Source organism: Triticum urartu, chromosome 1A (genome assembly GCF_056163025.1).
Source record: "Triticum urartu cultivar PI428250 chromosome 1A, HENAU_Tu73, whole genome shotgun sequence".
Lineage (NCBI taxonomy): Eukaryota > Viridiplantae > Streptophyta > Magnoliopsida > Poales > Poaceae > Triticum > Triticum urartu.
Window position 1 is genome coordinate 4,281,417 of NC_141873.1, and position 13,225 is coordinate 4,294,641.

Genomic DNA, 13,225 nt, shown 5'->3' on the forward strand with positions numbered 1-13,225 from the left:
TTTCCTTTTCCTCATCTTGAGGAAACTTTGTATTATTTCTGTTTTTTCCTTTGCATTAATAAAATGCTGTGGGGTGCAAGCCCTGCAGTCTTCAAGGTCAAAAAAATAAAGTCGAAATTCATATTTGTAAATTTTCCCAACAACTAGACCACATATCACATGGGAAACTTATTTTCTTTTATTTTTTTTGACATTTCCATCATTTTCTTTTTTAAAAAAACTGAAAAGGCGATGGGGGGGGGGTAGAGTTTGAAAATGGGACATTTAGTACCGGTTCATGGCACGAACCGGTACTAATGCCTCAAACACCATTGGTACCGGTTCGTGGCTCGAACCGGGACTAAAGGTCTAACCTTTAGTCCCGGTTGGTGCCATGAACCGGTACTAATGGGCATCGCACCCTTTAGTCCCGGGTCGTGGCACCAACCGGGACTAAAAGGTCCAAACGAACCAGGATAAATGGCCCATGTGGCCCGGCCGGCCCCCTGGGCTCACGAACCGGGACTAATGCCCCCATTAGTCCCGGTTCTGGATTGAACCGGGACTAATGGGCTAACCCGGCCTGGATCAAAGCCCTCTTTTCTATTAGTGCATGTATGGCAATAAATGAAGTCATCTATGATATTAACATATGATACTATGCATTACGGATGTAGTATCATAAACTAGTATCATATGCATGATACTAGTATATGCTACTCCCCGCTACGACGGGCCTTAAAAAGGAGATGTGGAAACAATGAGTTGTAGATGTCCAAAAGCTAGCTGCAAATGATTGCAGGCCAACACACTTTATTTAGAAATTTTTATTCCGAGGGGCACTTTATTTAGAATTTTTCAGACTTACGACGACCTCACTTAAATATACACAACACACGCCCACACCCAAAACAATACAGTAAAGCACATGTTCACCGGGGTTGATTTTACAACGAATGGATGAGACCGAATTGAGCTGGACTAGTTTTCGTTGTCCACCCAAACATGAATCTCCTTTTCGAACATGTGCATTGCAGGTCCTGGTAATAGCATGGACACCGCGATCATGTCATGACCTTTGCCATTCCTGCACCTCATATGGTAGCTCACGGACTTGGAGGCGATGTCCCCAACCATGGGCACGCCACCATCAACCCGCTTCGCCCATCTGAAGTCTAGCGCGTCCTGTCCAACCCATTTGATGTCAGAGACCTCGTACATTCTGTCCATTGTGAGAGGTGGCCTCCCACGCATAGACGCCATGAAATCCACCATCGACTCCATGTTGTCGTCTGTCATGTCACACTTGGCCTCGCGGATGAGTCCGAGCGCATAGCCAAGCGGGTTGAAGCACAGTTCTTCGACGGTCGTGTCTACTGCAGGGTAGAAGAGCGCATTCCCATAGAACCCATGCGGGACGAGTGCATGACGCTTCCACCTCCCACGCGCATTCAGAGAAAACATCAGGCGCACCCGCTGGTGGAGCTCGTAGCTGAGCGCCACTGTGCGGCAACGCCACATGACCGCAGTCAGAAGCTCGAAGCTGGTGATCGGCGGTGTTAGGTGCACGGGGGCATGCCTTCGTAGCGATGCCATGTCCCTAGGGCCGAAGAGGAAGAAGCGGCCGACCATTTCTTCTGGCGGTGTTGATAGCATGATGTCGTCTGTGGTGCTGCCTAATCGCTGGAGGAATTCCTCATATGCCAGGTTTATGTGCGGCGGGATGCGTGCCGTCAGGAGCTCCCGGTTCCAAACCGGCGATACGATTTGGGAGGTGTCACCCCCGCTACGTGCCAAGTCGGCGATGCATTTCAGGAATTGGGTGCTTCCATAGCCGTCGGCGATGTTGTGGCATATGTGAAGGCCAATCACAAATCCTCCGCTTCTGAGTTGGGTTAGCTACTCACATTTACACAGAAATAAGAAACATTAATAATAATGTAAAGCTATGGCTTTAAAACAAGGGAAGCATAACATTTTTCTCTATCAAAATGCTAGCCGTAGTCACAATTCTCGCGGCGAGCTCTGTAAAAACATTACACATAGCTTCCGTGCAATCTATTTACACCATTCATGCCCTAGGAATTGAGAAACAATAGTGTTAGCACTAATCTTGATTTTGTATTAGCATGTTTGTTTTCGTTATGCATGTAGCATAATTTAGGAGAATGGATTTTTAGTTCCCGGGTGCCTAGGCACCCCCTTATCTCACCATCCATTCATAAAACGCTGCCTAGAAATTTGAGCCATGAGCTGTAGTGCTGGAATGAATTAGGACGTTTGGTGTTTCATTAAGCTAAGGTGTAGGCAGAAAAAAACACTTAGCGGTGACTAGCCTAGCCCTGCCCCTCGTGGCGGGATTCCACCTACTGTAAGAAAAGGACGGGGCGATCTGACAACAAGACACAATATTGTAGAAATCTAGAGAGAACCTGTGATACAAGAAACAACACCTTTCTTCGAGAAACTGGAGAGAGGAGCATGCGAGAGTGCTTTTCTTTTGAAAGAGAAGTGAGAGAGTATATCAGATAAAGTTTGTAGGAAGAGAGATGGGCCTTTGTGTGGGTGTGAGAGAGAGTTTAAACAAGGTTTAGAGAGGCACGCTGTGAGAGAAAGTCTCTGTGGAGAGCTACATTTGTGAGTGTGAGCGCGGCTCAGCTCGTTCTGACATGCATCAGGCTGCTACGGTTCCTATAGGCTAGAGCTACAGCCTACCTAGGCCCTCACGGGTTGAACAGTCAAACCCAAATTATAGCGGCAGAGACTGCTAATATTCTGACCTGCATCTGACCCATGCACGCATCTCTAGGAATTTGGATGGCTTGGATAATGGGGTGTCGGGGTACCCGGGTGCAACCACACCTTTCCTTAGGGAGTAGCTAGTCAGGCGAAGCTTCAGCAAAAGCGTGCAGAGAAGGTGAGATGCGCCAAGCCGCCGTGCGATACGGCGAGCACAGCGAGATGCTGATGGAAATGTGAAGCTGTATTGCTGCATGAGGCAGCAAGGTCGTGTGATGCGACAAGCGCGTGGACGGCAGAAGCAAGACTGGCTGGCTGGGCCAATTAGTTAGAGCCAAGAGATTTGGATGAGTTAGTTTGCATGCGTGTGTTTGTTAGTTGGCCTGGTCGTGTGGCCGTTGTGGAGACCCTGCACGAGTGGCGGACGTAGTGCAGGTGGCTAGTAGTTTGTGATTTAGTTAGTTGAGTAGTGGGTCATGTCGTGGCGTGGATTCTGCATGGCAGGAGTGCCATCCTCCTTGAGTAGTGAAAAACGAGGCCGAGAGGGCTGAGAAAATATGTAGCAAAGTTAGTTTCTGCTTGGTGAAGTGTGCGTGCGTGTGTGTTTTCTGCCTATGTGTGTGTCTTTGTGTTTCTGAGAGAAGAAGAGAGAAACCTCAAAAAAGTTGCGAGGTAGAAGAAGAAGCGGCGTTTGCGAGGGGGCGGCGTCAACAAATAGGGGCAACGTGAAGTCGGCTAGGTGGAGTGAGATGCATGCACGCGTACAGTTGAAGGCTACCTGCATGAAGAACAAGGGAACTCCGACCACAACCCTAGCGTCGCCCACATCGCACAGCAGTTCTTCCACGAACGGGCATGCTGTCAGCGGCGGCTCGCCGAGTTCATCCATGGACACGTCCGCCTCTGCCTCCACGAACACCACACCTTCCCCGGTGCATTCCACGACTAGCCTGCCCCCGGGAGCCTCCCGGAGACGACCTGCGAGCGGGTAGTAGTGCACAAGCGCCTCGGCGAGGGCCGCCGTGAAAACTGCCTTGGCAGGCCGCCCATGCCCATCGACGGCGCTGAAGAACTCAACGGCAGGCTGCAGATACCGCAGGTCTCTGTGGTCATCAATGTCGGAGAGAGGCAGAGTCTCCCGCGGTGTTGCTCGTGCTGGTAGCACCAGCTCAGGTTTTCCTCGACGTGCCACCAAGGACATGTTGGCAAACAATGAGCGTATACGTGAGTAGTTTTAGGGTAATGGAAGAAGCTGTATTGTCATGCCGTATGTGACTTGAGGGCATCTAGTGGTATTATATAGGCGAGCTTGTCTAGACTTGTGAGGCGCCCGCCCGAATCGCACAGCAGCCCTAGGAAGATCATTGAAGGCGCGTTGCCGTGCCCGTGTATTTGTACAATTAAATATATGGATGCATGAAACATAATTTTTTTGCATAAACATAAGTGTCCATTAGTTCCTTAGATTATGTTTGTGTGACAATCTTCCTAGGGCTTCTTCTGTATAACACGAGGAAGATACTGACCTTGCCGTGTTACCCCAAACACCATGGTGGCATCTGTTGCAATATTTTTGGAAGGCATCGGCTGCAGTCCTCTTCCTGGTGCAAATGAAGGAGATGATGTACTGAGAAAATGCATAGTCATAATTCTTCTATGTTTCTTCCTTGCACCAACCGCTTGAGGTAATGTGCATACCCACTCTCTTTGAATTTAAACCAGGACACTTAGTTCATACAGATAATCAGTATTGTCAAGACGGGTAATAAGAAACAGCAAAAATAAACATGGAACAGTTCACATGAATTGTAATCGTACATTGTATACATAGCTCATTACTGTAATGTTCACCAACCTCCCAAAGGACGACAGGCTTGGCTCGTCATAACAAACAATCACTCGCCATACCCTAAAAAAAAGTTAATCACTTTTCCATTAATTATACATGCATTATCACATATACTATGTTGTAGGGAAATGCCATGAGGAAAGTGAGCATGAAATACTTAATCGGGTATTGATGTAACTAAAGCAGAGGTTTATCCGGAATAAGTTGTAAAAATAATTAATAAGCATTGCCAATACCATCTGAATCAAACTATATAGATTTAAACAAGACGTAAACTTAAGAGGAAAGAATTGTACTAAAGTAATTGCTAATGTAAGCAAACTTTGAAATCAGAACAGATGAACATATAGTTCGGCACCTATGAAAATAATTTTCCATATATATGAATCATCTGAGCAACAACCAAAGTGTTGCCGTAGATAGCTCAAAAATATTCTAAAGGAGAGAAGAAATTCCTTCAGAACCTTTCAGTTTGTTAGATAATTGAGACGTTCCGACAAGCAGCTGATGGTCAATATAGAGATCTGCCATAAATAGTGCAGGAATGCTGATATATATTCTGGAGGTGCTTTTGTTTTTAGAAAAGGAGGAAGACCCCCGGCCTCTCATCTGGATGATGCATACAGCCATTTTATTAATTATTAACACAAGACCTTACAAAGTCATACAATAGTAAGACTAAAGCCACCATCTAAGCAACATCTGTCGCTACTCCTAACCAGTTGATGAAGGGGCGCTGGTAGTATGGGCCTAATACCAACAGACCTCGCAGCCAAACCTAACATCTAAAACCTGAGGTCCCAACCAGGACGCCTGCCAGGTATGGGCACCCACCAGTCCGGCGTGCTTCTCAACCAGGACGCCTTCCGGGTATGAGGATGCTTGATTGGTTAGAACGAGAAGAACTTCGACTACTTCAACCGTGTTGTCAAACGCTTCCGCTTTCGGTCTATGAGGGTACGTGGACACACTCTCCCCTATCTTTGCTATGCATCTCCTAGATGGATCTTGCGTGAGCGTAGGAAAATTTTGAAATTGCATACTACGTTTCCCAACAGAGGCATCCGAGCCAGGTCTATGCATAGATGATATGCACGAGTAGAACACAAAGAGTTGTGGGCGGTGATAGTCATACTGCTTGCCACCAACGTCTTATTTTGATTCGGTGGTATTGTTGAATGAAGCGGTCCGGACCAACCTTACATGACCACGTTCATGAGACCGGTTCCACCAATAGACATGCAACTAGTTTTGCATCAAGGTGGCTGGCGAATGTCTGTTTCTTCTACTTTACTTGAATTGAATTTGACTACGGCCAGTCCTTGTTGAAGGTTAAAACAGCAAACTTGACAAAACACCGTTGTAGTTTTGATGCGTAGGTAAGAACGGTTCTTAGTAGAAGCCCGTAGCAGCCACGTAAAACTTGCAACAACAAAGTAGAGGACGCCTAACTTGTTTTTTGCAGGGCATGTTGTGATGCTCTGCCCTTCTTTGGTAGCCTCCGCACGTGTTCTATGGTTGCCACGCCTCATTGACTTAGGCCCGAATCACCTAGCCTCGCCCGTGAGCGAATCGCCTAGCGACCGAATCAAATGCGGCAGAGAGCGCTAAGGAGTATATATATCGAAGCAGCAACAGGCTGAGAAAAATGAAAAGTCACACCTCAATTAATAACTGCGAGTGGCGCACATAATCCCACATGAATGCCTATAGAAACTGAAGAATTATTACCTCCTTCAAATCCCAGTGGACGATCTGGTTCACCGAACAGCCAGACGCCGATTTGCCTCTAGCTGAATCGACGTGCAGTCCGGCACTCGCTCCGCGACCACTATGGCACAACAGTATTGCTTTCGTTGCCTCGGCCGGCTTTGCTCGTCTGTCTGGAAACAATGACCGGTCCCCTCATCCTCTCGATCGAGCGGGAGCCGTCGTGCTCCCAGCCATGGGCCGCCGCCACGGAGTACTGCGGGATGGTTTGCAATCGATGTGGCCTTTCTTTGTAATCCACTGGGGGGGATGAGCGCTCTAATTGGGCCGGGAAAAGGCCCAATTGACAAGAAGGCTCCAATTTTTTCCATGGAGCAGCTGCCCTTTTAGCCCAGTAAAAAATAACAGGTGGTGGAGGACTAAACAGAGATCAAATCCAATGGTTCAGATCGTGCAAATTACATGAACGGACTGCCAAAAATGAACAGGTCCTGAGAGGTATGGGATTAGGTGCGGTTATACTGTCCTAAATAAGTGGAATACGAGGCGTATTGATTCTTTTAAATGTCAAACATTCCTATGTTTAATTAAGTTTCTAGAGGAAAATATCACCATCTAAACTACCAAATGAATACAACATAAAAATACATTTAAAATTCATGTGTCGATGTTAAATTGGTGTTGTAGATATGGAAAAATTTCTGAAAAATGATCAAACATATAATAACTTTATATTTGAATAATAATAATACACCTTATATATGTTAAAAGGAGAGAATATTCATCCATTTTGCCACATAAGTAACTGGCCATTGTTGTTATACAAATGTTATCATCGTCATTAACTCACTATAGTAAAACATATTCAAGGAAGGTGTTTGCATGTCGGCAAGGCATCGAAGGAGTATGAAGCTACTAGTTCCATGGAAATATCGAAAAAGATTTATTTGGCTAGTATATAAGGGCATCTTCAACGGGATGCATCAAATTAGCTTCCCTAATAGTCTATGGACCCAGCTGGAAGTGTCCACGGATATCTCCCAGTTATCTGCAATTTTTGTTGTACCCCAATGTACCATATTTTACACATAAAATAGTTTGAATTTAACATGAAACATACCACATTCAACACAAACATAGTCTCACCATACTTAAACATAGTCTCACAACACAAACATAGGTAATTAAATACTCTAGTAGAACATGCAAACCTAGCAACCACCAAATTGCACACGAATGTCGTAGTGGCTGAAGGAAATATGCCCTAGGAAATAATAAAATTATTATTTATTTCCTTAATTCATGATAAATATTTATTATTCATGCTAGAGTTGTATTAACCGGAAACTTAGTACATGTGTGAATACATAGACAAAACATATAGTCCCTAGTATGACTCTACTTGACTAGCTCGTTAATCAAAGATGGTTATGTTTCCTAACCATAGACATGTGTTGTCATTTGATGAACGGGATCACATCATTAGGAGAATGATGTGATGGACATGACCCATCCGTTAGCTTAGCATTATGATCGTGTCAGTTTCATTACTACTGTTTTCTTCATGACTTATACAAGTTCCTCAGACTATGAGATTATGCAACTCCCAAATACCGGAGGAACACATTGTGTGCTACCAAACGTCACAACGTAAATGGGTCATTATAAAGGTGCTCTATAGGTGTCTCCGAAGGTGTTTGTTGGGTTGGTATAGATCGAGATTAGGATTTGTCACTCCCTGTTTTGGAGAGGTATCTCTGGGGCCTCTCGGTAATACTCATCACTATAAGCCTTGCAAGCATTGTGACTATTGAGTTAGTTATGGGATGAAGTATTACAGAGAGAGTAAAGAGACTTGCCGGTAATGAGGTTGAACTAGCTATTGATAAACCGACGATCGAATCTCGGGCAAGTAACATACCGATGACAAAGGGAACAACATATGTTGTTATGCGGTTTGACCGACAAAGATCTACGTAGAATATGTAGGAACCAATATGAGCATCCAGATTCCGCTGTTGGTTATTGACCGGAGACGTGTCTCGGTCATGTCTACATAGTTCTCGAACCCGTAGGGTCCGCACGCTTAATGTTCGATGACGATTAGTATTATGAGTTTATGTGATATGATGTACCGAAGATTGTTCGGAGTCCCGGATGTGATCAAGGACATGACGAGGAGTCTCGAAATGGTCAAGACATAAAGATTGATATATTGTACGACTATATTCGGACACCGGAAGTGTTCCGGAGAAGTTTCGGATAAAACAGGAGCGCCGGACACTACTAGGAAAAGGCCTACTAATGGCGCACCAGTTTTGCCTACTAATGGCGCACTACTGGTGCGCCATTAGTATTTTTTACTAATGGTGCACCAAGCCATTAGTATCTGGTATACTAAGGGCGCACCACTCGGTGGTCAAACTTCCCGAAAGGTCACCATCCTCACACTACTCCAGCCCAAGCACGCTTAACTTCAGAGTTCTATTCAACCCAGCAATAGCTCACTTCACAGGCACTTGTTGATATATCTAGCATATCAATCCTATTATACCTTGTTGATGTCTAGGACTTTGTTCATGTTCATGACTATGATGATATTTTGAAAAATATTTCAAACTTCCCGGTCATATTACGTATCATTTTTTGAAAAACAATTCAAAACCAATTTTTTTCTATTACTAGTGGCGCACCACATCCATGGTGCGCCACTAGTAAGTTTGAAATTTTTTGAATTTTTTTGCCTCTAGATCTTGAAAGCCCCGTAACTTTTTTTCTGTTAGGTTTTTGGGGATTTTGAAAACTTTTTAATCCGAGTTCGTATGCAAAAGTTATGGCCATTTTACAAATTTTCAGAGAGATTTTGCAAATAAAGTCGAAATTCATATTTGTAAATTTTCCCAACAACTAGACCACATATCACATGGGAAACTTATTTTTTTTTATTTTTTTGACATTTTTATCATTTTCTTTTATTTTTTTTAAACTGAAAAGGCGGTCCACGGGGGGGGGGGGGGGGGTGCATTCGGGAACTTTTGGGCCAAGTTAGTAATGGCGCACCACACCTATGGTGCGCTATTACTAGTTTTGAAAAGAAAAAAAGAAAAAAATGAATTTTTTTAAAAAAAACTTAGTAATGGCGCACCAGTGGACAGTGCGCCATTACTAGTTAAAACTAGTAATGGCGCACTGTCCACAGGTGCGCCATTACTAACAATTTTTTTATTTTTTTCAAAACTACTAATGGCGCACGGTGGGTGTGGTGCGCCATTACTATGTCAGCTAGTAATGGAGCACCATTCCCACGGTGCGCCATTAGTAGTTTTGAAAAAAATTATTTTTTTTTACTAATGGCGCACCATGGGATGTGGTGCGCCATTAGTATTTGCACACTAATGACGCACCAACACATGGTGCGCCATTAGTATTTAGTAATGGCGCACCACATGTACAGTGCGCCATTAGTGTCCATCCCATCTATAGCCCTTTTCCTAGTAGTGGGAGGGTTATTGGAACCCCTGGGGGAACTAATGGGCCTCGATGGGCCTTAGTGGAGAGAGAGAGGGGCGGCCAGGCCGTGCACCCCCTCCCCCTTGAGTCCGAGTAGGACAAGGAAGGGAAAGGGGGGGCCTTTCCATCCCCCTCTCCCTCTCCTTCCTTCCCCCTCTCTCCCTTTAGGTGGAAACCTACTAGGACTTGGAGTCCTAGTAGGATTCCCCTATTGGGGGCGCGCCCTAGGAGGGCCGGCCGGCCTCCCCCTTGCTCCTTTATATACTGGGGCAGAGGAACACCCTAGAACACAAAAGTTGATTGTTTAGCCGTGTGCGGTGCCCCCCCTTCACGGATTTCCACCTCGGTCATATCGTCGTAGTGCTTAGGCGAAGCTCTGCGCCGGTAACTTCATCATCACCGTCACCACGCCGTCGTGCTGGCAAACCTCTCCCTCGACCTCAGCTGGATCTAGAGTTCGTGGGACGTCACTGAGCTGAATGTGTGCAGATCGCTGAGGTGCCGTACCTTCGGTGCTAGAATCGGTCGGATCATGAAGACGTACGACTACATCAACCGCGTTGTCATAACACTTCCGCTTTCGGTCTACGAGGGTACGTAGACAACACTCTCCCCACTCGTTGCTATGCATCACCTATAGATAGATCTTGCGTGATCGTAGGATTTTTTTTTGAAATTACCGCGTTCCCCAACAGTGGCATCCGAGCCAAGTCTATGCGTAGATGTTATATGCACAAGTAGAACACAAAGAGTTGTGGGTGATAATAGTCATACTGCTTACTAGCATGTCATACTTTGATTCGGCGGTATTGTTGGATGAAGTGACTCAGACCGACATTACGCGTACGCTTACCCGAGACTGGTTCTACCGACGTGCTTCGCACACAGGTTGCTGGTGAGTGTCTGTTTCTCTAACTTTAGTTGAATCGAGTGTGGCTACGCCCGGTCCTTGTTGAAGGTTAAAATAGCACACTCGACGAAAAATCATTGTGGTTTTGATGCGTAGGTAAGAATGGTTCTTGCAAGAAGCCCGTAAATGTCACGTAAAACTTGCAACAAAAATGTAGAGGATGTCTAACTTGTTTTTGCAGGGCTTGCTGTGATGTGATATTGTCAAGGCATGATGTGATATAAATTGTTGTATGATATGGTCATGTTTTTTAACAAAGTTATCGGCAACTGGCGGGAGCCATATGGTTGTCGCTTTATTGTATGCAATGCAATTGCCATGTAATTGTTTTACTTTATCACTAAGCGGTAGAGATAGTCGTAGTAACAATAGTTGGCGAGACGACAAGATGCTATGATGTAGATCAAGGTGTCGCGCCGGTGATGATAGAGATCATGAAGATGCTTCGGTGATGGAGATCATGAGCACAAGATGATGATGGCCATATCATGTCACATATTTTGATTGCATGTGATGTTTATCCTTTATGCATCTTATTTTGCTTAGTACGGCGGTAGCACTATAAGATGATCCCTTACTAAATTTCAAGGTACAAGTGTTCTCCCTGAGTATGCACTATTGCTACAGTTCGTCGTGCCAAGACACCACGTGATGATCGGGTGTGATAAGCTCTACGTTCACATACAACGGGTGCAAGCCAGTTTTGCACACGCAGAATACTCAGGTTAAACTTGACGCGCCTAGGATATGGCCTCGGAACACTGAGACCGAAAGGTCGAGCGTGAATCATATAGTACATATGATCAACATAGTGATGTTCACCATTGAAAACTACTCCATCTCACGTCATGATCGGACATGGTTTAGTTTATTTGGATCACATGATCACTTAGATGTATTAGAGGGATGTCTATCTAAGTGGGAGTTCTTAAGTAATATGATTAATTAAACTTTAATTTATCCTGAACTTAGTACCTGATAGTAATTTGCATGTCTATGTTGTTGTAGATCAATGGCCCGTGCTACCGTTCCTTTCAATTTTAATGTGTTTCTATAGAAAGCTAAGTTGAAAGATGATGGCAGCAACTACACGGACTAGGTCCGTAACTTGAGGATTATCCTCATTGCTGAACAGAAGAATTACGTCCTGGAAGCACCGTTAGGTGTACCACCCACGCCCACAACTGCAGACATTGTGAATGCCTGGCAGACGCGTGTTGATGACTACTCAATAGTTCAGTGTGCCATGCTTTACGACATAGAATCGGGACTTCAAAGACGTTTTGAACGTCATGGAGCATATGAGATGTTCGAAGAGTTGAAGTTAATATTTCAAGCAAATGCCCGAGTTGAGAGATATGAAGTCTCCAACAAGTTCTACAGTTGCAAAATGGAAGAGAATAGTTCTGTCAATGAACACATTCTTAGAATGTCTGGGTACCATAACCACTTGACTTAACTGAAAGTTAATCTTCCTGATGATAGTGTCATTGACAGAGTTCTTCAATCACTGCCACCAAACTAGCGGCGCCCCCCTTTCCTTCCCCCTCTCCCTCTCCTTCCTTCCTCCTCTCTCCCTTTAGGTGGAAACCTACTAGGACTTGGAGGCCTAGTTGGATTCCCCTATTGGGGGCGCGCCCTAAGAGGGCCGGCCGGCCTCCCCCTTGCTCCTTTATATACTGGGCCAGGGGGGGCACCCTAGAACACACAAGTTGATTGTTTAGCCGTGTGCGGTGCCCCCCTCCACAGATTTCCACCTCGGTCATATCGTCGTAGTGCTTAGGCGAATCCATGTTCCGGTAACTTCATCATCATCGTCACCACACCGTCGTGCTGGCGAAACTCTCCCTCGACCTCAGCTGGATCTAGAGTTCGTGGGACGTCACCGAGCTGAATGTGTGCATATCGCGGAGGTGCCGTACCTTCGGTGCTAGGATCGGTCGGATCGTGAAGACGTATGACTACATCAACCGCGTTGTCATAACGCTTCCGCTTTTGGTATACGAGGCTATGTAGACAACACCATCCCCACTCGTTGGTATGCATCACCTAGAGATAGATCTTGTGTGATCGTATGAATTTTTTTTCAAATTACCGCGTTCCCCAACAGTGGCCACTATCATCGTCGTTGTTTGGGGTGTGAAGGCTCCAATCGTACTCGTCCTGGGCCATGTAGGCTCGGGCGGTATTACATTCGGAAGCATCATCTCCCTGTTGCAATCGCCTCTCCTTGATGTTACGACAGTGACAGGCATCATACCAAACCAATGTCATCGACTACCAGATCACCTCGGCAATGTGTTCGTTAGTTAACACCATGGCACGCGTGCTCAACGCCATGGCATGGTCTGACTGCTCGATCCGCATTGCAGTGTCTGAGATAGGGCTTGGCCCTTCGACGTACGCAATGGTGGTGACTTTGTCATCGAGTGGCGTATCGACTCTCGTTTAACCTACTCCTCGCTCACCAAACAGAGAGTATGGATCGTCCCATTTCACCCCACATTTGTGTTACGAATTGGTGTCCG

The 13,225-nt window shown here is 45.5% G+C and overlaps 1 protein-coding gene across 1 annotated transcript; it reads right to left on the reverse strand.

Moving 5' to 3' along the window:
• Nucleotides 1-821: 821 nt before the first annotated feature.
• LOC125549849 (spermidine hydroxycinnamoyltransferase 2-like) lies at nucleotides 822-3,971 on the reverse strand. The gene is made up of 2 exons (XM_048713202.2): nucleotides 3,497-3,971; nucleotides 822-1,878 (listed from the first exon to the last, which is right to left on the reverse strand). The coding sequence occupies exons 1-2, from the start codon at nucleotides 3,917-3,919 to the stop codon at nucleotides 961-963; spliced, it is 1,341 nt and encodes a 446-aa protein (XP_048569159.2). The 5' UTR covers nucleotides 3,920-3,971; the 3' UTR covers nucleotides 822-960.
• Between the last annotated feature and the right edge of the window lie 9,254 nt (nucleotides 3,972-13,225).

Excerpts from the sequence above, each read along its gene's own strand:
- LOC125549849 (XM_048713202.2), bottom strand. The coding sequence starts at position 3,919 with ATGTCCTTGGTGGCACGTCGAGGAAAACCTGAGCTGGTGCTACCAGCA. Across the intron at positions 1,879-3,496 it reads TTCCCTTGTTCTTCATGCAG|CTAACCCAACTCAGAAGCGG; the intron begins GTAGCCTTCAAC and ends AAATGTGAGTAG.